Below are 26,642 nucleotides of genomic sequence, written 5' to 3' on the forward strand. Positions count from 1 at the left end.
GTCCGCGTGGGGAGGGACCGCCGGTCTGAGGCAGGGCTGCGGCTCCACTCATGCCCAGTTCACACGGCGCGCAGCGCAAGTAAGTACACAATTAACTTCAATCTACATTAATTGTCTTTAAATTAGAGTTAAGTAATCGAACCGAGCGCAGATTGAGAGCATACTTTATGACAAGCCACTTATTCCTGCCACTCATCTGTTGCTGGTTGTTGCGTCTGACCTGCTGAACTTGGGGCATTGAACATGGAGGTCATGGTGTTGTATTACAATTTAAAGAGTTTTATGTAGTATTGTCCCAAAAAAATGATGTAACAGCCATGGCGACTCCATAGTTTAATGTTTTAATGCCACGGCAGGTTTTACGCACAAATTACGCAAAACTGTTGGAACTTTTAATCCTAAAACCTTGTGTTTTAAAACGTATTACTCCTATTATATCCTATATGGTTGAACACTTCATGTTCACTATACATTTCTGTAAATAACTTGTGAATTGATCCATTGTTATTATTTTTGGAAGCCTAAAACCATTTGTTTGATATGTGCCCTCCATCTCCATTTTTCACAATCAATTCGAAATATTGAAAGTTTTATTATATATACGTGATGTTAATATTAATGTGCTACATCCCTAATGAGTGTATTGAGGCTGTGGCATGAGGAGGAAGCTCTGTAGTCACATGCTTTTATTATAAAGATCAGGCAAAGGTATCACAGAGACTGCAGCTGCTCCTGTTTTACTCATGGACAATGCAGGGCTGTACAAACATGCATATTCATGGGTTATACTGCCACATGTGCCATTTGTGTTCATATATTCAGTTAAAGTTTGAAGGTAAGAGTTTGTCTCTGAATGATGACGCTTCTTGGGAGCCTTTAGTGCAGGTCGGCCAGCCAGGAGAGGCGGAATCAGCCTGTACAAATACACCCAGAGCAGGTTTATAGTTGAGGAAATTTCTCAGGAATTCATGTGTTAAACTTTATGGAGGGTTTGAGTTCAGCACTGAAGGCCTTCTGTTAAACCCTCTGCACTTTTTTTATTTGAATTTATGAGCTAAAGAAAGGCTCCTGTGTGCTCATCCACCCGCTTCATTTCCAAGCCAGCGTTAACTACTTGTTGCTGGATTAGAAGCCCATGATCCACGTTGAGCCTGGGTGGCATTCTCCCCTCTGAACGACAATCCTCCAGCTTGTCCCCTTTTTTGTTGTTGTTGTTGTTGTTGTTGTTGTTGCTCTTTAAACAAGTGTGGTCACTCTCCTCTCTTCCTCATGTTCAGCCAGCAGAAGCGCACAGGAGCGTGGCGTCAGTCAGACTGCTCAGGGCCTGATGATTGAGAGGATTTGCGCTCTGGGTGGCTGAATGTTTGTGTTCAAAGCACACACGTGTTTTGATGTGCAAACACAGATACTCACTTTCAGCCTGTTGTCTCATGTTAGGGATTATGGAGTCTTACAGCTCAGCTCATTAGGGCACTGTAGGTCATCGTCCTTTTGTATCTACACTCAAAGTTACATCATTTTGTATATTAGGCTGTTTCTGCTTGATGTGTTTAATATACATCTATCGCCTCTGTCCCCTCTATACTAGATTCTAGCAGTCTAAGAGCAGCAGCATCATAAATTAGACTTTAAAGTCGCATCTTTTACTTTGTGACCTCTGCTTCCACCAGCAGCTTTCAGCCCCGCTGCTGCGCTAAGTCCGCGGCTCACGCCTCTTTTGTTCTGCCTCCATTGTGCTTCCTGCTGCAGGAATGCTGACGCGCACGGTTTCGGAAAAAGGCACAGACACATATGCAAACACACATTTATGTTTGTGCCTATTTGTCAGCACACACGGGCGCTCATTTGCGAAGATAGCTGATGTCTTTAAATGCAAATCGTGTCACATCAGTTCGGTCTCAGGCCTTTGTTTGTGTTGTCTAGTCACATCCAGGCAACCATGTAGCCAGCGGGGACTATTTTGGTTCATCTCTGAGTGCACGCTGAAATTAGAAACCATCCCTTATTTGATTTAAGCTCTCTTTCTGATAGACAACTTGCTCTGTATTGACAGGCTGTGCAGTTTGTTAGATATCATTTGGACGAGGAAACAAGGACTTGTTGAGCTAAAGTTACATCCTGGTGTGTGGAAAAGAGCAGCAGGCCTGCAGACTCGCTGCCACCGAGGCCTGGACTCAGTGGATCTTGGCTGCTGTGGTGTTGAGTTTCAGTGCAAGGGGAGATTCCTGCATGGCACCGCAGAGAGCTGCAGGTCATCTTACACGGGCTGGAGCAGGAGGAGAGAAGAGGATGCACTTTTAGAGGAATAAGTTAATATTCTGTTTGCTTTTTCCTCTCTCAGGAGCGATGTCTCATCCACCAAGGAGCGGAGTATTCTGCAACCCCTGAGCGGTGGACGGTCAGCAAACAAAGCCCTTTGTTCCAATGGAATCTGAATTCTACTGGAAGAAAGTTTGGCCCACGTCTTTTGCTTTAGCTGAACCAACATATCTTCCATTTGTTCCTGAGAAGAATTGACTGAACCCTCCTAAAGGAACATGGACGCTACAGAGAACCCGGTCCTGGAGCCAAGATCAGAGAGGATCGCTCGCTACAAAGCCGAGAGGAGGCGAGAGCTGGCCGAGCGCTTTGGCAACCTGGAGGAGCTGCCTTCCAAGTGGGTTAGGAGGGACGGGAAGGAGGCGCCTGACCCGGCTACCCGAGCCCACAGAGGGACCCTGAAGTCAGACGTCCTCAGTGAGAGAGTGAACGGCAGGACGAGAGGGGTGACTAACGGAGTAGAAGCTGACAACGCAGAGGGCAACCACTTGAGGAGGTGAGTCATGTCTGCCGTGAACCAGGAGAGTCATGCCAAAATCCCAGGCTTTACAGAGGGCTTCCAGAAAAGCCAATGATGCTGTTTAAACTGATCCGTTTACAGACGGGATCAGTGTTCAGCTGGAAACACAACAAATGTTCTGTTTCTTAGGACATAAAACCTGCGTTTTAATGTGGAAAAGATGCAGCCTTTAGGACACTGCCATGAAAACATCTCTGTTGTGAGCTTAAGTTGTCCAAACACCAAAAAAGCAGCGTGCCCTCCTGCTAACCCTGATAACACCTGTCACTTGCTGCAACCTTGACGTCAACACACACAGACAGAACTGTTTTGGTAGCTGCTACTTAGAGAGCAGCAGGGATGTTAACATGCACAATTTTCTACAAGTTGATTGCTCTCTTCTCCAGAAGCATGAACACAGTCTGAGCCAGACCTGTTTGCATTGGAGTTCTTATAGCTCTTGATATTAGTCATAAGTGCAAGAAGTAAGTCAGGGTGTTTGAGAGATATTTAAAGTTACTTTTTTTGCATTTGACTGCAGATTTCCAATGCAAATCCCTTTAATTTCTTAATGCACGCAGGCCATACTTCCAGGTTTTTAGCTCGGGATCCTTGACTTAATCAACTGCTTTGCAGCCTTTGTAGATTATTCAAACTTAAAGGTCTAAATCCGTGCAAGCATTGAATCAGTATGATTCTCCGTATGCATTTGGCTGTCAGAAAAAAGGTACAACATTGCGCCTTTCTCCATCAGACTCTTGATGGAAAGGTGCAACATTGTACTTCTCATTTCTGAGAGCGTTCCTCATGCCCTCGTCCCCCCCCAACTCCTGCATCCTCACCTCCCTCCCCCCTCCAGGCAGGGTTCCCAGGACTCTGCCAGCATGCTGAGCGGGGAGGGGTGCCCCGTCCCTCTTGGACCCGACGCCCCGCAGCTCCACACCCGTGTGTCGGTGGGCCAGCTGAGAAGCGCCCTCCTGCAGCAGACGGGGAGCGGAGCGCAGCCCGAGACAGTGTATGATCACCTGCATGTGTGTGATCCAGCTGTGTACCTCTCTTATGATATCTGTTTTTGCCTCAACATCTTCTCCCTCCTGATCTGTCCGTGTTTACACCAGTTGCCCAGATGTTGGGCGCGTTACGTCCTCTCTGGATCTGGCTTCCGAGGGGGGCCGGAGACGCACCCGGCGCTACCTCCCTGACGGGTCAGGTGGCGGCCGCAAGAACAGCGAGCGCTTCAGGACGCAGCCGATCACAGCCAATGAGATGGAGGAGAGCGGCGGGTAGGCGCTGTGTGCTGTGGTCTCTGCAGGAGAGACACCTGGTTTGCTTTTTCCAGGAGGAGATGCTGTTTGCAGTGTTCTGTGTGATTGTCCCTTTTACATGTAGCCAAAGCTTTCATGTTGCCGATGGTTTGTGTGTTTATTTGCTTTTCACTCATAAGTCACACCTTAATGGCTGCTGTCGTTTGCATGTGTTTGCCCTCCTTCTTTATCTCAGCAGTGCTTCTATACAGAGCATGCAAATATGACCCAGTATCTTGGCTGCTTGAAGCACAAAGACGTGCATTGAGAGCTCGGAGCAGGATCCGAAAGAGAACGCGCAGGAGCCGGAGGAGAGATTAAAGATGACATCAGCTCCCATGATCTCACGCTCTGCCTCTGTTCTTTCCTCTAGGCTGGTGGATGCTGAAGAAGAGGAGAACTGCAAAGGTAACGCTGCACTCTGAGAATAAGGGTTCATATCTTAGATAGATATTAAAGGGCAACAGAGTGAGCATGAACACCAAACAAATATATTGCTTCCAACACAAATATTTGGATCAAACTTTGACAGTTGCCTCCATAAACTCCTTTAATAGCTTATTAAATCAATCAGGTTTTATTTATAGGCTCACAATGTCTGATCTCCTCAGTGATGACAGCTCTACGTCCATTAAAAACCATGTGAGAAGCGGGGCAGTCTGTCCCCCTCTTACCCTCGCCATAAAAAGATTACAAGCATGTTTTTGCAAAGCTGTGCAGCTGTGCAGAAACAAATATAAATCTAGATTTTACTGCAATTTGGACTCATTTCAGGCATCTACATTGCAGGTTTATAACTCCTTAAATACAACATAAGTTACAGGTTTAAGCTCAAACTTTCTAAAATGTGACCAATTTCATTTGCATGTTTTAACAGGCTGGAAGTGTAGCTTCTCATATCAGTGTGGTGCTTCTGTTTGCCATCTGTGAGATGCTCTGCGGCCTCGCATGAAAGGATCGCTTTCAAGCCTCGTCGTGTCCTGATAGAACACTCTCTCCCCCGATGTGCCGCCGTGCTTCTGTAGCCTGTTAGCCTTAAGCTAAAGTGCAAACAACATTCAAATATCAATAGGTAAAGATAGGCGATGACAAGGGTTGTTCAGGAGGGATGCGTCGCTGTGTTATCGGTATCCTGTTTTACTTTTTTTTACCTTGTAAACTAGTGAGAAGGAGCAACTTTAATATAAAATCTATCAGGACAATATGTAGATCAACTGAGGACAAGAAGTTGCATACCACAACTATCTGTGCGGGAAGAAGGACTCTGATTTACTTAAAAAGTACCCAGAACACAGTGTAACTAGAAGTCCTGCCTATAATATCCTACTGTAGCACAGGGACTGTTGTATTGCTAGTGCTGTTGCATCAAAGTGTAAGCAGCATTAGGAGCGAGTTTTTTGGAGCTAGCTGTTAGCTCTTTGTTAGCTCTGTCGAGTGATTCCAAATTAAAGTGCTTCTCTCCTCAGAGAGATAAATTCAGGTTCAAGTTCAGGGGGAAAAAACACTAATAACTCACATCTAAAGGTTCACAAAGGGACACATGTACTATCTTAATTTAAAATGACATTAGTCACCATAGCTGTCAGATAAACATAGTAGAGTACAAACAGAGAATATTTCCAGCTCACTCGATTAGCGGTTAAGTTCACACACGCTGCTTATTTGCGCATCCTATTGACACAATGAATTATTTCTTGTCTTCTTCACAGCTGACGTGAAAACAGACGACCGAGCCAAAATGAGCGTGGCGGCCAAGATGTCTTTGTTTAAAGTGAGTCTATGTTCGTCACCGCACTGAAACGGGATCCTTACTGCTGCTCGTGACCTGCTTATTTCCTCTGTTGTCTGCCGTCGCCCTGATGACTGCTGCTGGAATGATTGTGTGTCTAAGTCAGTCTGTGGATATTCCCCACTTCTTCATCTTATTACATTTATTATTCATAGGTTTACTCAAAGCAAATAGGCTGATCAAAGGATGTCAGATGCTAGATTAACTTGTCTAACCAGAATAGCACTTTAAAATGTATCCAGGAGAGGGAGAAGTTTTCAGATCTTTGCTGTCCTTTAAAAACCTAAAAAATCCACTTTTCATCAGCTCAGAAAAACATCGCTGTTTACAGCTTGGTGGCGATGCAAAATGTTTTAAACCCATAAAGTAACACTCACAGTGGAAAACTTTATAACTCCCCAACCCCCTAGTGTTTCCAAGTTGTTGTTGTGTTGTCACAAAGACATCCTGATTGCTGTCTGTGTTTCTCAGAGCCTGGCAACTACCAACAACACAGGACACACTGAATTAAAACCCGATCTCAGCGCTATCGTAAAGGCAGAGTAAAAACCCCCTGTAGTGTTAATAAGAGGGCAGGTTCTGTTACTAACTGATCCAGTTGGATTTGAACTTGAGGCTCTCTTGAATGAGTAAATGCCTGTCTGATTTTCTGTCTTTCATAACCCATCAATCACCCTCTTTACTTACTTTGCCTCCTCCTTCAATGGGGCTCTTACTCTTTTGCCAGGTAGAGTTTTTTCCACAGAAACTCCAGTTGTTCCAACATTGGACAGCTGAATAAAGCTAAACCAGTGCCACTATTGAACAACTTTGATAATCCTGTTAGAGGCAGGATTTACATTAAGTATCTCAAATTGATGCTGCTCGATAAAAATGTTGCAGATTTAATTAGATGGTAAAATACACTTTTAGAAAATTATGTGTAAACATCCTTGGTGTAGCCATTACACTGTGCAACCAACATTTAGTTCATAATATGTATGAATAATGTGAGGAGGTTGTATCGCGTAATGGAACCCTGACAGGGTGAGCAGGACCCTGACGCGAAGTATGATTGATATGATTACAGTTAGCCCTCCGGATTGTGGGATTAGAGCTGAACCCCTAGCAACAGTCTGTTCTTCATAGCAATGGTCTGTAATTTTGGGCAACGGTCTGTTCGTCATAGCAACGGTCTGTTCTTCATATCAACGGTCTGTTCTTCATAGGAACAGTCTGTTCTTCACAGCAACGGTTTGTTCTTCATAGCAACAACCTGTTCGTCATAGCAATGGTCTGTTCTTCATAGCAACGGTTTGTTCTTCATAGCAACGACCTGTCCCTCCTTGCAACAGTCTGCACTTAATAGCAATGGTCTGTTCTTTAGAGCAACGGTCTGTTCGTCATAGCAACAGTCTGTTCTTCATAGCAACGGCCTGTTATCAAGAAATAGCAGACGTTGGAATGCCGTAATTAACCAATCAGAATCAAGTCTTTAACACAGCCGTGTAATAATTAGTATTAAAAAAATTGCAAGATTCATGGTTTTCACTGGACAGGAAGGACAAATTGTTATCTGAAGCATAATAAACACTGTTAGATAAATGTAGTGGAGTGAAAAGCATCTGCAAATATTTGCCTCTGCAGTGAGAAGGAGCAGATAAAGTTACACAAAATGGAAACACTCAAGTAAAGTACAAGTACTTTGAATCTGTATTTAATCGCAGTACTTTAGTAAATGTACTTAGTTATACTGTATTTCCCTGCAGAATACATCTAATAATAAGGTCTGTGAATGTGCTGTCCTATACCTGATTAAACACTAACATCATGGACTGTTATATGCTGTTGAGAGACATATTGAACAGCTAAAGAGAAGCTCTGTCACCTCAGCTGCTCACCTTTCAGTCTGCGTCTCATAGTGAGCCTCTGCTGAGGCTGCAGAACACAACCTGATCACGTTGAGGGATATGAATGGTGAAACAGGTGCTGCCCCTGGATCCATGCTACAGTGCGTCTGTTTGTGCTTATTAAAAGAAAGACTAAATTTATAGCGGGGTTAATACACTTCTAAATCAGTCTGGAGGTGTTTGTCTCTGCACCAAACATGTAGTGGTTTATCTCTTCAGTTCAACAGTTACATTCCTGCCTTTCACCTCCGGCACAGTTTGAAGCATCAGGTGAAAACGTGGCAGACACTGTATAACCATTAGCAACCACAGCAGCGCTGTTATAATTAGCCTGCTGCTGCGTGGAGGCAGGCGGAGAGGTAACTGAAGCTGGCAGAGCTCCGGTTACACTGTGACCTGATGGGCTGGCATTTCTAACTTCTTTATTCACTGGCTATCTGACCCGCCTCCCCTCCCTCCATCTGTCCGTACAAATAGAACAGGAGGCATCAGGAGAGGGACTTTTCACTGCCATTTTTGTGGTCTCCTTTATTACTTATTTAGGCTGTTGACTGAGGCTGCTATGTGACCTGAATGTTGGGGTCTCACCTGTATAAAAAGAGCACCGTCAGATGTCACGTGTTGATATAAAGATGTTGTGAACCTCCTCTGTAGGAGCTGGAGAAGACCGCCTCCCCCGAGGCCTCGGCCTTCCTGAAGCCCCGCCCAGGCAGCGTCAGTCATGAGCGCAGGATGCGCCGTGGAAACGACCATCGCTTTCTTACTCAGCCAATCACCTCCGAGGAAATTGTGGCAATCAGGTGGGGAAGCTGAGTGTCCAGCTGGCGTGAGATTTATTACATAGGTTGATCACGTGTTCAAAGTGTAAGGCTGGCATTCTTATTGTCAACAAAACCACCTATGACATACATCCTTAAGTCTGCTTTAAACCACGTGTACTCGTGTTGCCCTGCAGCGCCCCCAAACCGGCTCCACCAGCGGACATTCAACCTGTGCAGGATGAGTCGGTGGAGGACGGTGATGAGAGCTGCAAGCTGAGCATGAGTGAGAAGCTGGCCCTCTTTAACAAACTGTCCCTGCCGGGGAGGCAGGCGGGCGGCCCTGCTGAGGGGCCCCCTGAGAGACGGAGGCAGAAGGGGGCTCGGTACCGCACGCAGCCCATCACTGTGGAGGAGGTCAGCCTGGTGTGTAGAGCCAAAACAATACAGTCAAATTATGTTTATACCATGTTTTATACGCTGAAACCTCAGTAAGTTTTATAGGAAAACATACAACAGTCAGTTTTGACCGAGTAACAGCACTCCCTCTCGTGTGATATCGCTTAAGTAACATTATTTCTTTATAAACTTCTCCCTTGTCTCTGTTCAGCTCCAGAAAGGCCCCGTTCAGCTCCCCGTCTTCAGTTTGTCCCCTCATCTGTCCGACAGACAGCAGGCCTCGTCTGTCAACCTGAAACCCAGCGAGCTACGCCTCTCCCAGCCAAGACTGGACCCCGGTCATGTGACTTCAGAGCTCAGTGCATCCGCCCAGCATGGCCTGCAGCGCTACGACTCGGAGCCCGGCTTGAGAGGAATCCTGAAGAAGAGCTGCAGGACGGAGGGCGGTCGAGTGGATGCGCCGCTCAGACATGAACAGAATGGAGGAGGCTGTGAGGAGGCAGGGATACGAGGGAGGATGGAGGTCACAGAGCAACAGGAAATCCCCGTACCGCCAAGGAGAGAGAGACGAGCGGCTGCAGGCATGGAGGCTGGAGCTCCCTGGAGGCAGAGGGCTCGAACCAGGAGGGAAACCATCGCCTGTACGCCGGTCAGAGTGTTGACGGAGCAGGAGGGTCCTCAGGAGGAGCAGCTGGTTCCCTCTGTGGGAAACGGCTCAGAAACAACTGGCAGGTTTGTGCTTCAATGGTGATATTTTAGGGGCTCTCAGCAGTTTGTGGATGCTAATTGAACTTGAATGCATCCTGTGTCATCTGTCCAGAAGGCGTCAACATGAGGAGGAGACTGTGAGGAAGATAGAAGAAGAAAGCACAGCTATGGGGCATGTTCAGGTCACACTGGCAGATGATACCATGAAACAGCAGGAGACGGCCGACACCAGCAGATCTAAGGTAAGAAACAATGAAAAATCACACTCATTAATGAGGTAGCCACAGCTTCAGAATCAGGGGCTGCGCTCGTCTGTAAAGAGAGAACTCTTTGTTATTGCAGCAGCTTTAATCGCAAATCCTGTTTGGAGCCGGTGGGTTTCAGACCGTCAGCGGAGAGCAATAAAGTTTAATGGTCAGTAGATGGTGGACAGTGCAGCAGTAGAGAATATGAATTACTTTTTGTTTTTGCAAAGCAACATTTTCAGAACCCTGGGGGCAATCCCAAGTCTTTTTCCCTGGGTTTTGCCTCTCAGGCTACTTAGAGGTTACTCTTCCATTCTCTAGCCCCTTTTACATTGTGGTTCCGCCTCAGCGCCGTAACGAAGCGCTCCGCCGTCACGCCGCCTTAGCCATTGAACCAACGCCGTCGTAAAGCTGCCCCAGTGTGTGTTTTTACACAACGTTCCGATGTTGCTGAAGCAAAACGTGTGTGCCATGTAAACAAAAAGCGTGAGCTTCACACACACACATACACACACACAGCACTTTGCCTCACCATTCTGCCTTGGTGGGTTTTACATAAAAGAAGAGGCGTAATAATCCTGCCTGAGCTGGCAGTGTATAAGGGGCTTCTGATTGCTGGAGGCTGCTTATACTTGCAGCCTGAGAGGAAGACCTGCAGACACCATTAGGGCTGTAAAATACTGCATTAAAGTATGCTATTATTTATGATCAGTGATAAAACATTACTGTGTACATCAATCAAAGATAAGACAGGGAAAGACTTAATTTGTATTCATACTATTTATTTTTTTAATTAAGATTTTTTAAGATGGAAACAGGGGAGGAGAGGCTGACATGCGCGGGCCGAGGTTGGGAGTTGAACCCTGGGCTGCTGCATCGAGGACTATGGCCTCTGCACATGGGACGCCACAGACTATTAATTTTTACAGCCTGATATAAATAAATAAAAACAGAAGACAGCTTTCACATTATGAGTTTTAGAGTTTGTTTGAAGAACATCCGTCTTCTCTTCTGAAACCAAACCAAGGCCCTTCCTTTTATGTGTCGTGCAAGAGTGGTTTTATGGGGACATACAAGTTTTTGCATCGGCACATGAATCAATATTGTTTATTTTCGTGTGGTCGGAAATATATGTTCTCAGCTTGTTTCTATTTTCAGAAATGATCAGTATTATCTCTGCCCACTGGACTATTTTAGGATTTTGTCAGATAACAAACCCAAACATTAACCACATGCAAACACTCACCTTATTGATTGTGTAAAATACAGGCTGCATTACTGCCAGGTCTTAAAAAGAGACTTTTTTTTTTGCATGATATTCAAACAGCAGCTTTCAGACAATGTTGCAGAACCTCTAAAAAGCATTTTATTAACTTGAAATTTGCAGCTGCTGTGCAAACAACCCTAGACTTCCAACCATTCTCGACTCGTGTGTGACAGATTTTTGCAGCATAAAATCTCTGGAAAAGCAGTGTCGTGGCTTGGGGAGAAGATTGCATACATTAGAGAGGTTGTTGGGTTCACTCCTCCTGCCATCCTTAAATCCAAAAGCAGAGGAGAGGGTGGTGGCGGATTGATCGGTCTATTTGTCATTCCACTGAAACCAGATATCTGCATCTCTTAGCAACAGCGCTCTGGATTTGGTAGGTGCTAAATGTCTTGAGATCAGAGTAGAGTTACAGGGAATACATGCAGACTCGTATGTGTTTATGAACTGAGATGAGTTTTACTATCTTAGAACAAGATGAGGAATGCAAACAGACTGATTCTTCAGGTGGTTAAATGTTGAGCCTTTATGACCTTTTGACCTCAGCTCCAACTCAGTGACAGTACATGTGTGTGCATGTTTGTGTGTGTCTTAATTAAAATCTTTTTCTGCTCTGTTTTTTACTGTTTCCACTTATTCAAACATTTTCATGTGTTTCCTGTTATTCTGATTATCCATCCCCCTGTCTCCCCGATGCCGCCCTCTGTAGGAAGAGACGGGAAGTGTTTTTGTGGAAGGAGTCGACCCTCAGAGCTGGGTAAGTCTTCAGCTCTAATGAGAAGTGCATAGATCTCCATGATTTATCTCCATCACTAATGTTACAACAGCTTTAGACTCTCTCTCTCTTCTAACTCCTCTTCTCTCGCAGGAACCCGTCTTTGCCTCTGTCTTTTCTTGCAGCACACCTCAGTATATCATGTGTTTCAACCAGGTAATAGTCTGAGCCGCTGCATGGCAGGTTTAACCGCGGCCTTTTGGTTTGCAGTGTTTTGTATGCAGTGAAAAGTCTCACTGATGACGTGTGAGGTTTTACTAACGAGTCGACTCTGCGGTTCTTTTACGGTTGTGGTTTCTAAACCCGAAATGTTTTTTCTGACCTGTTGCACACAAACCTAAACACCAAAGCTAATTAGATTTTGTTAAACTTAAACAACATTATTTTACAGACTACACACAGGTCTGTATGTGACTGACTGGCTGAGTGAGTGAGTGACGGTACTCTCACAGCCATAGAGAGAGAGAGTTGCGACATCGCAATGGCGGATCATGGAGCATATTGGACCTCCACTGACGCGACTCTCTGTCTATACGGCTCTGGATACTTTGTTTGGGGAGTAGGCGGGGCTGCTCCTCCGATGCTCACCCTCTGTCCTCACCTGCGTCCGCCGCGCGCACCTGCTTTCAAACACGTCGTCATCGGCCTCATAAGGACAGTCCTTGTAACACATTGCTCACAAAAGCGCACATTGACCTGATGCGGTCAGCCACATACTAGACTTACTTGACCTAGTTGTTCAAAAAGAGCCAGCTTTCAGGGCACTGGTTTATCTCAGTTGGTAGGTTCGACTCCTGCTCTGCTGATCATTTGGTGCATGTTATTTCCCACTCTCTACTCCCCACACATCATGTCTCTCTTTGTTCTAATTATTAACTAGTATAAAATGAATGCTTCTCGTTGTATGCTATATTTAAAAGTAAGTCTTCTTCTTATTAATCTTTAGAGGGGTTGTCATAATTTGGATTTGTGAGCAATGAAAACACAAGCAGCTGCAACAGGAACAAAAACAGGAAGCAGAAAAACCAGACAAAATAAAATAATATTATCCACGATAAACTTTACATATATATGAAAATAATAGTAGTAATAGTGTAATAACTAGGCTTTGTACACATTAGCCATGCGGAGCAGCCTTAAGCAACAAGTCAAAAAGAACAATATTAACAAACAATATGATTCCTAGTAGGATTTTGATACAATTTAAGTTTGATCTTGATAGCTTTGCCATCTTGAGAGCATTCTCGTGTGTTTACTGGGGAAGGTGTTTGAGTTACTCGGGTCAAAATCCTCCTGATTACAATACAACAAGGAAACCTTTCAAAACATTGTATTTTCTAGGTCAATTTTTGTTTTTTCCACATGACAATATGTTAAAATAAGAAGACTATTTTGCAATGATAAGAACAAAGTAGCCTCACAGATTTTAACATTCAAACTGCATTGGAAACATGCACTTTAAACATCTCTCTTAACACTGCTGCAAAGATAGCCTTCACTCTGACAGTGTGAGGAAACAGTGGACCCTGAGAACATACAGATGTTTGTTTTCCTAATTCGACTTTTGTTCTGAATCATATTTTTTCCTCTGGTCATGCACGTCTGCCCTCACTCACCTGTTAAATTACATCACCCATGTTATTCTCTTTTCGCTTCACCCTCAGACCAGTCTCTCCTTCGAGGCACAGGAAGTCTCCTCTCCTACCAAGAACCCCGTTCAGCCACAGTGGAGACAGAAGGTGACGCAGGCTGGTATTACTTTTAAATCTTTTAATGGTTTAGATATTAAGATCTACAGACGAGCTCATCTCTGTCTCACATTAACACGTCTGTTACTCTGTACAGGCCAAGGGGGCTGAGGATGAGACTCAGATGGACAACAAAAGAGACTCCGCAGACTCTCCAGTGTGCACATATGAAGGTCAGAGCTGCTTTATTTCATATGATAAAAATGTTTTCTTTTGTTTCTCTCTTAACCGTCTGTTCTGTTTGCCTTACAGAAACCTCCACGCAGTGTTTGATGCAGTTTGAAGGTACACTCATGCACATGTTCAATAGTATAAGTTGTTAAAGCCTTCAGTAAATTTGATTTTACGTCACCTGTCTCGCCCCCCCTGCAGCTGTGCAGAGCCCCTCAGAGTCGCCCGTAAAGGAGGACACGCCTGTGGACGAATCAAACGCTTTTGATGGAGGTTTTTACAGAGATCAGTCGCCTCCTTCCGCCTGCGCCCCCGCACCATGTGGAGGCGTTGCTGCCACAGAGAGCGAGCAGGACCTGGACGTCCTGTGTCAGACCAACACACCCATGTGAGCATGCTTTTCCTACAGATTTCAGCCTTATCAGCTTCGTGTTATTATGAATGTCTTCAATGATGAGGTAGATGGAAGCTGCATCTATCTGGTGGTCTTTTGAGGTAAATTTATAATAAATAGAGGATAATATGTTATGGTCTCTGACAGGTCAAGAGCTTATTTTACGGTTAAATACTTTCGGGATATTTTCTAAGCCTGACAATGACAAAACAAGCTCTTTTGGTGGGCTTAACTTCTCGTCTGTAATTGCTCCAAAGGATTACATTATAGCTTAATAGTTATTTTCACGCCAATGAAAATAGGTCCGAGGTTGAAAAATGCAGGATTCCCTCGTCATGAATCACACTCAAACTCGAGCTAAATGTTATTTTTTTCTCATTTCTAGTTATTGCAAAGATTATCATAAGTTCTCCACTGCTGAACTGTATCATTACTGTTAGATTTCAGAGAAAAACATAGGTTGAAAAATACAAGACCTCCCCTTTAAATGCTGTCTGTGTAGCGCACTGAAAAGATGACTTCTTTTTTATTGATAGTTTATTTTCAAGGAACATAACCAAACATATTCAAACAAATATACATTCCCGCTGACCCCCCGTCCTCCCCTGACAACCAAAAAGCTAGACAATTAAGAAAAAGAATAATAGATACACAAATACCAAAAAAATAAAAGTGAATATTTAGCAATACTTACTGTGCAAATAGAGACGTACATTTGCATGATCTCCACACAACTATCAGTAGGAAGTAAAATGGCTCAGAGGAAACAGATCGAAAATAAAGATTAAAGAGTCAGAGAGAAATCTATGAATGAGGCCCAGGTGTCAATGAATTTCTGATGGGGCTTGCATCTGTTGTAAGTTTTTCTAGTGGACTTAGTGATAACATTTCTTTGATCCAATTTACAAATAATTGGGGCTTGTCCGACTTAAAGTGATATTCAATATTATTACTAGTTAAAAATGTAAGTTAAACCAGTTAGAAACAGTATTTACCTGAATGCTTACTGGCTTTAAAGAGGAAAAAAATGTTGTACCTACCCTTTAAGAAGAAGGCACTGCCCCTTTAAGAAAAGCTCAGGAGAGATAAAAGTTGCAAAAAGTGAAGATGGATGAGCTTTGGACGGTTTATTTTGGGGGTGCAACATCTGCAGTGACTTCTAAGTGTTGTAAAATAAAGAGTATTGCCTCCCTCCAGCACTAAATGAGCCATTAGTGGGCCTCCTGTTGTCATGATCAATTTCTCTAATGGAAGTACTTTAATCTTATGTAATTATCAATATACATGCATCAATATATAGACAAATATGTATTGAGTTATTTTCATGAGAATAGTTATAATAGTGGCTGTATGATAGATACAATTCTGCTTATTATTCAATTATATAAAAATGCTAAAGACAGACTGACTCGCTGTTTGTTGTGGTCGTCTGACATAATGTTTCTATGTGACTCAAATAGATGACTCACTGTTTCTGGCTGATTGAAGCAGAGAACACCGGGTCAAACCAAAATTAAATCAAGAGATATACTGTATGTCTGAATTTGTGTGTGTTGTGTGTGTGTTCAGGCTGACCTCAGCAGTAGCGGAGCACCGGCGGTCAGTGCGTCCGTCCCGTCGGACTCAGGGCTCCAGAAACCCTCTGAGGGCTCTGGCTGCGAGGGAGGACGTCCGGCAGGACTACATGGGAGAGAGAGTCAATGCAGCTTCTGAGGAGAGGATGCAAGCTGAGAACAGTGAGTCGGACTGTTTTCTCTTTTTTATATCCTTTATTTTAAATTTTCTTTGTAGTTCAGCTTCTTTAACTCTGCTTTCTCACAGAGTCCAAGAACTCAGATTCACATCACGCCAGATCAGAAGACATCTCCTCCTCAGATGCTCCGACAACAAAGTTGTATCCTCCCTTTAGCAGTCTGATGCTCATCCACATCAAAGGTCAGAAAAGATTTGGTTTACTCGATTTATGTAATGGTGACTTTGTGTTCAGGTTTTTATATTAACTGGTGCCTGTGTGGGACAGGTAGGCGGCATGTCCAGGTGCGTCTGGTGGAGCCCTCTGTGCGCTCGCTGAACAGCGGAGACTGCTACCTGCTGGTCACTCCGGAGCATTGCATCCTGTGGAGCGGGGAGTTTGCCAATGAACAAGAGAAAGCCAAGGTAACACTGAGAACTAAAACATGTTTTCATTCTCCAAGACAGCATGTTGTTGACATTAAAGTACAGGGTGGCATGTAACAGGTGTACGAGGTGTAAGGCAGGAAACAGATTATGTTAGAATGTTGGAAAACGTGCACTTCCTTTGAAAACCTTATTATCATACACCCAAAGACCATGAAACATCACTTCATATACTGGTGAAGAAAATCTCTCTGAGTGTTGCAAATGAACAATTTAAATTTTAAATTTACCATTTCATGCCACAAAATGCATAAAAAAAACACACGATGCCCCGAGGAGCATGTGGAGCAGCACGCACATGCAGCAGAATATATTAACACTGCTTCTTGAGGTAATGTTGACACTATTGATGCTTACTAAGGAAATGTTATCAACATAGATTACCTCAAATATATAATGTGTATTAGCTATTAATATTTGTTTTAAATAAATAAGGACAATACAGCTAAATAGACAGTTCTGTAAATGGACCTGTGTTTCAACCTGTCCTAGTCCTTTGGCCAGATGTTCTTAAACCACCGAGTACACAAAATATACAGACAGAAGATGAGAAGACGCCATAAAGACAGCATTGGATACAAAATACACAATATAAGTAATGGCAACAACAAAAAAATAAAAACAGCTACAGTTACAAAATAGGTAATGGTAAGAAAAGCTTTCTTTAGTCAGCGCATGCAGCCATGCAAGCAAGTGACACAAAGCAGCAGAAACAGCTATGCAATGATTATTAAAGCCAGTTTTGACACACGCAGAACAACAAGCAATATGCATGTATAACCAGAGGTGGAACGAATTACAAGTATTCGCATTATTGTAATTGAGTAGCTTTTTTGGTGTACTTTTTTGAGTATATTTCATTTTACTTTCACTTAAGTATGTTTGAAATGTAGTAAAATAATTTGGTACATTTTTACATTCATTTGTTACTGATTAAAATATCTACGGATAACACACGTTAGTTTGGAACCGAACTAACCCTTTAACCACCACACAACAACACAAACAAACTAACCAATCGAGGCAGCGGTAGACGATCAGCAACCCCCGTGTTCTGTGAGGAAAAATCACTGGTTTTGTCGATGGAGTCTGGCGGCTATGAAGAGAGCTTTACATCTGCTGTTTGTGGTTAAACAAAGGATCTTACTCTTTGACAAAAAGTCCATCTCTCAATCTGACACCACAACATGTGAACAAAGGGGCCAGGTTTGAAAATAACAAAGTTTCTTTTTAATTAATTTGCATAGGATGCGTGTGTATGGTAACCTTGGAAAAATGTGTTTATTATAAAGATCAGCGGGGTGGACAAGTAACACACTTTTACTTTAAGTACTTTTTAAATGAGCTACTTTTTACTTTTACTTGAGTTGTTTTTTACACAAGTACTTTTACTGTTATGCAGAAAGAGCTGCAGGATTCTGCAGGTTGTTTGGGGAAAATAGGTGACGTCATTCTGCAAATAAGTTTCATTTTCTTTGGAATAAATTTGATAGAAACTTTAGCAATTAAGCTGAAATACAGTTGGGTTGCAGGATCTGATGGCCAAAAGATTTTACCTCGGTGTCAGGAATCACTTTATAATTACGCTAATTCCACATGCATGTTCTGTTTTTTGTTTGTTTTAAGGCCTCTGAGCTCGCATCGTTCATCCACAGTCAGAGAAATCTCGGCTGTCAGGCCTCTCAGATCGTCCACCTGGAGGAGGGGCTGAACTGTGACAGCAGCCTCGCCGCGGACTTCTGGAGCCTTCTAGGAGGACGGGCTCAATACAGAGGTTAGAGGTCAACATATCCAGTTGGTAAAGGATGAATTATAAAACTACCAGACAATAAAGATCTGTTGGATCTGTGTTCATCGTGTTTTCTTCTCCCCACAGGAGCCGGTGCAGAAGAGGAGGACGAGCTCTTTGAACGTGGCGTGACAGAGTCTAACTGTGTGTACAGGCTGGTGGAGAACAGACTGGTGCCTCATGAACAGGCCTGGGCCTCCATCCCCAGCGTGTCCCTGCTGGGCTCTGATGAGGTTCTGGATCCTCCTGTTGCTTCACTGTACATATGTTGTTTCTAATTAGTTTACGGCCCTAACAAGGCGAATGTACTCGCTGATTTGTTTGTGTGTGTCCAGGCCCTGGTGTTTGATTTCGGCGGTGAGGTGTACCTGTGGAGCGGACAGGATGTTTCGCCCAGCAGGAGGAATGTTGCCCTCCAGCTGACTCACCAAGTGTGGGTCGGAGCGTACGACTACAGCAACTGTCGAGTCAATCCGCTGGATCCCACACAGTGTAACCCCGGCATACCGCTGTGAGTCCACCCAGCAGGCAGTTCAGCTTTTAGTCCACACTTCACACAGAATAATAACAGCACATCGATATTAGGGCTCATTACAGAAACAGTGGTGGAGGATTTTGGTGCACACAATTAAAGCGGAGGATGTAATTCCACTCTTAATTCCACTGAAGACGGCATACCTTGTTATGTTTACTGTGCATGCAGCACACAGCAGCAGGTCTTTACTGCACATGATAAAACCAATGCAAATAGCTTGCAAAAAAAAACCCAGCATGCAGCACTGGTCCACAAGACATGCTGTTAGATCCCAGCACTACACGCTGTCATACTGCAGCTGGCAAGAACATTCAAACAAGTGGACAAACAAACCCATTTACTGCAGCACAGTGCAAACATACATCCATGCTGAGCGCAGATATTACAGTCTACAGTCTGCCTACAGTACGCTCCACACTGTGCACACTGCTGTGAGGAGTTGTCTCCACATGTTTGGACCTGGCTGCAGTGATTTGCTCCCATTCAGGATCAAAAGCAACAGAGAGGCTCACCAGCATGTTGGGTGATAAGGCGTTGCTTGCAGTAGGGCTTATCAGTTCATCACAAAGGGATTGGATGAGGTTTAGATCAGGGATCTGTGCAGTCCTTTTCTTTGTCAATCTGTCTTTTCTGCACTGATGCATTGTGATGATGAAACAGGATGGACAGTTTCCCAAACAGTTTCTTTTGTTTAGCCCTTATCATGCTGATTTACGTCCAAGTGTTCATTTTTCCGACAAGTTTATTTTTAATTAGTTATTTGATGCTGTAAAAAGGATGATTGACAGCTCTGTTGACAAATACAGCTCCTGCAGCCGATCTGTTCCTGATTTGCAGAGTAGAGGAGGAACGGCGAGAGGAGACGTAACTAACACAATCACTACAGTCATTGAAGTTTACGTATCTGTGAATGTCTGCTTCAGGCCAACACAAGAAGCTGTTCTGCTGTTCAGTGGAAGTGAAAATTCTGTTTCCTGTACAGATTTGGCCTGGACCAGCTATGGTCTGGAGCAAATGAATTGTTTCATAACTATGTTTCCGCTCACTTTTGTGACATTTGTTCACCTTTAACTTCAGGAGAGGCGAGGGGCGCCCCAGCTGGGCGTTGTTCGGCTGCGTCTCAGAGCACAACGAGACGTCTCTGTTCAGAGCAAAGTTCCTGGACTGGACGGGCGAGGGCGGTGCCAAGGAGGAGGCTGCTTTTGTGATTGCGGAGCTGCAGGTTCACCTCATTATTAACTTATAAAAGTTACTGCTACAGCTCACAAAATACTCATGATCGTGACACTGACTTCCATCTCTTCACAGCCTGTCCCAGTCCCGTCTCATCCGTCGTCAGACCTCTTAAGCGCTTGCGACGCCAAGGCTCTTGTATCAGGTGAGACACTGGAAGGAGACGGTTTGGTCCATAACGTGTTGGCTGGGGTTGATGTCCAGAGGGGGCACGGGGTCATCACTCTGGAGGAGGGACGTCAGATGGAGCTGAGAACGGTTGGCGTGGACACCTGGCACGTCCAGGAGTTTGATGACAGTGAAAGTCCCGTAGAGAGCACGGGGCAGCTTCATGAGGGAGACTCCTACGTCATGCGCTGGACGTACAGCGTCAGCGCTGTCGGTCAGTCACACTCCTCTTAATCACTCACTTCTTATTTTGCCTTCAATTATTTTTATGTACAAATGTTTTGCTCTGCTGCAGATAAGATGAACGGCTCTGATGACGGCGTCGCAGGACAAAAAGAAAACAGCGCCTTGTTCCTCTGGAGGGGCCGTCACTCGTGTGTGAGTGGGCGGGACACGGCTGCTTTCCTGTCCATCGGGATGAAGAACCAGGAAGAGTCACAGGTACGTTCTTAAAAATACATCATGTGCTTATATTCACGATTAAAACCTAAAGTATAATTAAATTCACCTCTGTTGTTTCTTCAGGTGGTGGTGCCTCAGGGAAAAGAGCCTCCCTGTTTCCTGCAGCTTTTCCAGGGAGGTCTGGTCCTTCACAGGGGCAAGCGAGACGAAGCGTCCTCTAAAGCAGGTACTGATCAGGTATATTTTTGTCTTCCTGAGTCTGTTTTCTTCTGTGATTAAAATGTGTTTTCTTCTCTGTCTGTTGTAGCCGAGTGGCGTCTGTTCTGCGTGCGAGGAGAGCTCCCAGAGGAGGGCTCTCTGTTAGAGGTGGACTGCTGCTGTGCAAGCCTGAGGTCCAGGGGCGCTGTTGTCCTGCTCAACAGCCAGCAGGGGGTGCTGTATCTCTGGACTGGCTGTAAAGCTCATGTCAGCATGAGAGAGGTCGGCAAGAGAGCGGTGGAGCGTCTCACTCAAATGTAAGACACTTACGATGGCAGGAAATGCAGCTATCGTGATTATTTTGACATTGTAATTTCCCAGCTTGTGCATTTCATCAGGTGTCCACCGGAGCTGGGTCTGAGCAAAAGCAGCCCTGTGAAGGTGCAGGTGGTGGAGGAAGGTTCAGAGCCTGCAGACTTCTGGACAGCGCTGGGGCAGATGGACAGGAAGGCGTACGACTGCATGCTGCAAGGTAGCAAACAGCTCTGACTGTTGTTCTCTCCGTTCCAGACCTTTCTTTAAAGTTAAACCAATGACGTGTCTTCTCTTGTGTCAGATCCAGGAAAGTATAACTTCACGCCTCGCCTCTTCCACCTGAGCGGCACCTCGGGGAGTTTCCGGGCCGAGGAGCTGCAGAGTCCAACGCGGCTGCCGGGGCTCATGATGGCGATGCCGTTCACCCAGGAGAGCCTGTACTCAGTACCACAGCCAGGTGAGAGCACACACACTTCCATATGCAGTAGAAGACAGAGCACTTCTATCCAATGCAACTTTTTTACATGAACAGTCACTAAAAAGTAGAATGAATAATCTTTTTATTGCACATTTATTTGCTCTGTTTTTATCTATATCTAACTTTGACTCTAACTAAGCTGTATCATGTTCTCTTGCCACCAAGAAAAACAAACTTATAAATCTAATCCCCTTTATCGTCTAACCTTCGCCCTGTCTATCTTTCCTGTCTGTCCACCAGCCTTATTCCTGCTCGACAACCGTCTGGAGGTCTACCTGTGGCAGAGGGGTCAGCCGGAGCAGACGGAGAGCTCGGCCTCAGCCTGGAGCTGCTGGCACAACGAGAGGAGGTGTGCCATGCAGACGGCGCTGCAGTACTGCAAAGGTAAGAGGACACTGTTTGAAATATTAACCCTTTTTACACTGCCAGTTCAAGGCGGGATTATTACGCCTCTGTTACGTTCCGTCTTCTATGTAGAATGCACGGAGGCGGAAGTCGTTCCGCCTCTCAGCCGGCATCAGGGGTAGTAACAGAGGTAAAACGGCATCAGTGTAAATAGCGGAGCCGGCAGGGCGGAAAAGTGCTGTGTGTGTCTTTGAAGCACGCAGTTTTTGTTTGTTTACATCTCGCGCACATTTTGCTTCCGCAACGCCTGAACACTTTGTAAAAACACACACTGGGGCGGCTGCATGACGGCGGAGCTTTGTTACGGTGCTGATGCAGAACTGCAGCATATAAAGTGCTATAGACTGGACAAAAAGATGGATGACATAATGACTCCCTAAAAGTGACGCCAAAACATTTGGAGCACCCCCCGCTGACTGGCTGCAGTATAGGTCATAAAGCCTGCCTCCTTTATGTTAACAGATGGGACATGAGTCAAACTATAAAATCAAAATACAGACCAAATAAATTTTTCTCAAACATGGTTTCTGTCATTATAGTTAGTTCTTATCATGCTGATTTACGTCCAAGTGTTCAACAAGTTTATTTTTAATTTTTATTTGATGCTGTTAAAAGGATGATTGACAGCTTTGTCGACAAATCCGGCTCCTGCAACCGATCTTTTCTGGATTAGCAGACTAGAGGAGGAACGTCGAGAGGAAACGTAACTAAAACAATCACTACAGTCACTACTATTTTGGCTTCAATTTCGTACAATGAGACCAGATGGAGACGCGTCGTCCATCTTTATATGCTGTCATTGGTTCGAAAGGAAACAATGGCTCAAAAAATGAAATGGTCGGTAATTGACATTGATTTTTCTCTGTGTTCCAGAGATGAACCCAAGACGCCCACCGCAGGCCTACCTCGTCTTAGAGGGGGCAGAACCTCTTACCTTCACTAACGTGTTTCCCCGCTGGGAGAGGAGCCTGGGAGCCCACACACAGGTACAAACACCATCCAGACAGAAGATCAGTTTCTCATCTGTACATTGTACTTCTACAGGAGTACGTCCATTTAATGTCATGTGTATATCATAAATCATAGTTCCTTTTGTCCTTCGTTTTGAGGGTTCGGTTGCAGCCATTTTTATGTGATAGCTTCTTTGCTAGCAGCTAAGAGTGTTGTAAAGAGGTATTAATCCTGAGCCATGAGTTTGTCCATTCAGAAAGTGAAGAGCAATCATGTTCTACTCTAAAACTTTTCATTATTTTCTTTGCAGTCTCTTGACAGTTTGAACAAGAAAATTAAAAGGCAAACCCCATAAATGCGAAAAAACGTTGTCATTTTCTACCTCACAGCCTCCAGCATTCATCATGTCCCAGAATACATTTCAATTTTAGAGTCTCAAAAAATTCAATTATGTTCTCCCAACAGAGCTCTCTGTCCGTGACGCTGGGAAATATATCAAGGCGTTATTGTTTCTCCCATTTCTGTTTGACACAGACAGCAGTGGATTTTTTTCTATTGTTCGCTGCACTTCAAAAGTTTGCAATTGCCTGCCAGAAAAACTTATTTCTGTACCATCAAATCTCTGAGAAATTGTGAAGTAACAAAGTATCTCAAGCAAATCCACAATATGTTCTATTTTGTCCAATCAAATTCTTCAATCCTTCTGGCAGTCACAACCACATCTGTCTCTTTCCCCTGGGTGTGTTTGATTTATGTGTCAGGGCGACACAGCGCCGGTGAAGCTGACCTTGGTGCAGGACGCCCTGGCCCAGCTCATGAAGACCCAGTACCCTCTGGAGGAGCTGCTGCGGAGCCCCTTACCTGAAGGAGTGGACCCCCAGCACCTTGAGGTCTACCTGTCCGATCAAGACTTCCAGGTAACCTGATAAAACAGCATGCAGTGACATGTTTCAACCAGCAGCCTGCAGTGTTCGCCTTGTTTTGCGATTCATAAATAGACCCTCTTATGTTTGTAATTAGATGATAAATCTTGAGTTCAGTTGAGACTTTTATATTTTATTATATGAATTGATTGTTACATCGCATCCCTCATAAATAAACCCCTGCAATTATGTTTCAGACTATTTTGGAAATGAAGAGAGATGAATATGCCTCCCTGCCAAGCTGGAAGCAAATTGATCTGAAGAAAAGCAAAGGGCTGCTTTGCTAGACAGCGTACACAAGCAGAGGCTGGGTGACGCTTCTGCAGCAGGGAGCAGGCGGGGAGCAGGGGCTTCCTCCTCCACCCAGAAAGGAAGATGGCAGGGGGGTATTAGCGCCACGTCGCTGCACAAAGGACTGCTCACAACGTCATAAAAAGAGACGAGGAATTCACTTTTATTTATGTCAAATTAGTACGAGTGTGTGGACTTTTTATCAGACATGGATTTCTCCGTAGCTATTGTTCAGAGCAAAAACAAAAACACATTTTCCTATGAATTTTTTCTGTACAAATCAATGAGAGATACAAAGAGAAAGATGTGTGGGAGTGAGGGAAGGACATCAGTAACAAACTGTGGGATAAGGATGAGAAAACAAAGGAGTGCTTGCAAAAAAAAGATCAATGCTAATAAACAATGTAAACAAAGAAAAAAATAAAAGGCTAACCACTTTCTAAATGTTTCCTCCTCAATCAATACGTTCCCATCAAACATGTCTGCATGCTAACAGCTGCAGCTCAGATAACAGATGAAAAACCTCTTCAAACAAATGTATTTCACTCAATTTTACAGCCGTGTGTCATACAGTGTAATAATGTGTTCATTTGTCTGCCGGCACTGTGTGCATAAAGCTTTGAAGCCTAAGCCCATGTGTTTATTGTGGCCTCTGGGTAATGCCTTATTAGGACCCCTCTGGGATTCACTATTAGCTATGCATGGAAGAGCAGGTAGCCATGCTCCAATAACATCCCTCTGGCCCAACACACGCTAATTCTGCTTCACCTCAATCAACACACTGTTCAAAACACCCGCAGAACACAGCAGTACACACAGACGCACTAAATATCTTCATAGTGTGTAATAGCTTTTTGAAACGTTTGGTTGTCAGAATTAATGTTTTCATACAGAAAGGAATCATACAGAAACTTCAGAGGTTCGTACATAGGCTACAGACTTGACTTGCTAGCATGTTAGCGGCTTTGTGATGCTGTGAAGGCACAGTGGTTCTTTGAGCTAAATGCTAAGATTAGCATGCTAACAAGTTCAAGATCTTAAAAAGTCCTCCAGGCTTTTACCTAAGTTTCTCATCTTTCCAGTAAAAAACTATAAAACAGTCCTTATGAATCATTATGTCGTAGAAGTTGTAAGGTTAAGTCAAATCCAGAGTAAATTTCCGTAGCATAGTGAACGTGTAGCCTTAAAGAAATGCTAGTGCTAGTTTGTTTTATGGGCCGCATGATGACGAAGCTATCCTAAAAATCAGAGTTATTTCGTTGAAATTTTTTTTTAGCTTAATGTGCGACTGAGCAGCTTTCATAGGAATGAACATACTAATCCGTGATGCTCACAATGATGCTAACATGCTTATATTTAGCAGGAGCCATCTTTGGCTGTGTCCCAATCCAGGGGCTGCAGCCTTCGAAGGAGGCAGTCAGAGGATGAGTCATTCGTAGCCTGTGTAGACCGCTAAAGCTGAACTGAAATGTGACGGTCTGGTCTACAGAGGATTTCCTGTTTGCGTCACCAGCTGTTCCCGCCCTTACCCTTGTGTCAACAAACGCCACTCCTGTTGCCGAGCAACAGGTAGCTAGCAGGCTAACTAGCTAGCATAACTAATGTCACGTAACTTAACCTATTATTTTAAAGATAATTTGTTTCAAGGTCCCCTTTTAGCCTTTTTTATGTGTATCGCTTGCTATTCGATTGAGTTGAAACCAAAAACTTTTAAAAGTGTATTCCTTGGCCGCGTAAGACTCCATCTCATTTGAATTGGCGCGCGATAGGTTGGGCCGCGAAAGGATGCACCCGATGGATCCTTCATGCATTTGTCAGCTGCATCTGAAGGAGCCTTCCAAATGTGACAGCCTTTGACGCACCTCTGTGATGCAATCAGCCTTCGGATACGCCCTTCGAAGGCTGCAGCCCCTGGATTGGGACACAGCTTTTGTGTTTTTGTATTCTAATTAGTGCTAAATGCAAAGTATTGGACTTATTAAACTGGTGCTATGTCATAACTGATCACTAACTATGTATCCACCTGTGGGATACATGAACATCTGTGGCAAATATGGAAATCCAAGATGCTGAGACATTTAAAAAACACAAATGTGAAGTTGCTTGTGGTGCTAGAGGAAAGGTCAAAGAATCACCAAAGTCATTAGGATTCATCCACTGAGAACCATGACTCCATCTGATCGATGCTGAGATGATTCACTGTGGACCGACAGAAAGATATTAACTTTGAAGAGGAAGAGATACGAGTTTCTCCTTTGATACCAGCCTCAATTAAACACAATACAACGCAGCAATGGCACAAAAGGGCATTACTCTGCTGCTGATGAGGCTAAAACGAAGCCTATTGGTCCCATGTTTTTGAGCATCCACAAGTCATGCTGATAACACAGATTGTAAATACGTGCGGTTGGTCTTCTATTAGTCCGCTGAGGTGGAGCCCCTTTGGGTTCACTGGCTAACTGGGTGTTATTTTCCTCAGCATGGATTAGCTGACTAAGCCTCCATGTGATG

The 26,642-nt window shown here is 44.2% G+C and overlaps 1 protein-coding gene across 1 annotated transcript; it reads left to right on the forward strand.

Moving 5' to 3' along the window:
• svilc (supervillin c) lies at window positions 1-24,686 on the forward strand. Its single transcript, XM_069675814.1, has 33 exons — window positions 1-79; window positions 2,342-2,815; window positions 3,678-3,833; window positions 3,937-4,101; window positions 4,496-4,530; window positions 5,832-5,893; window positions 8,455-8,600; window positions 8,756-8,984; window positions 9,169-9,689; window positions 9,781-9,907; window positions 11,887-11,934; window positions 12,046-12,108; window positions 13,617-13,691; window positions 13,798-13,873; window positions 13,953-13,985; window positions 14,073-14,259; window positions 15,835-16,001; window positions 16,087-16,200; window positions 16,286-16,422; window positions 18,070-18,217; window positions 18,320-18,465; window positions 18,568-18,743; window positions 19,845-19,989; window positions 20,076-20,382; window positions 20,464-20,609; window positions 20,694-20,796; window positions 20,878-21,085; window positions 21,167-21,300; window positions 21,385-21,540; window positions 21,802-21,945; window positions 22,840-22,952; window positions 23,679-23,834; window positions 24,038-24,686. The coding sequence occupies exons 2-33, from the start codon at window positions 2,538-2,540 to the stop codon at window positions 24,125-24,127; spliced, it is 4,791 nt and encodes a 1,596-aa protein (XP_069531915.1). The 5' UTR covers window positions 1-79; window positions 2,342-2,537; the 3' UTR covers window positions 24,128-24,686.
• The last annotated feature ends 1,956 nt before the right edge of the window (window positions 24,687-26,642 follow it).

Source organism: Semicossyphus pulcher, unplaced genomic scaffold (assembly GCF_022749685.1).
Source record: "Semicossyphus pulcher isolate SPU_LCO1_2020_fin unplaced genomic scaffold, fSemPul1.0.p SCAF_25, whole genome shotgun sequence".
NCBI classification, from domain to species: domain Eukaryota; kingdom Metazoa; phylum Chordata; class Actinopteri; order Labriformes; family Labridae; genus Semicossyphus; species Semicossyphus pulcher.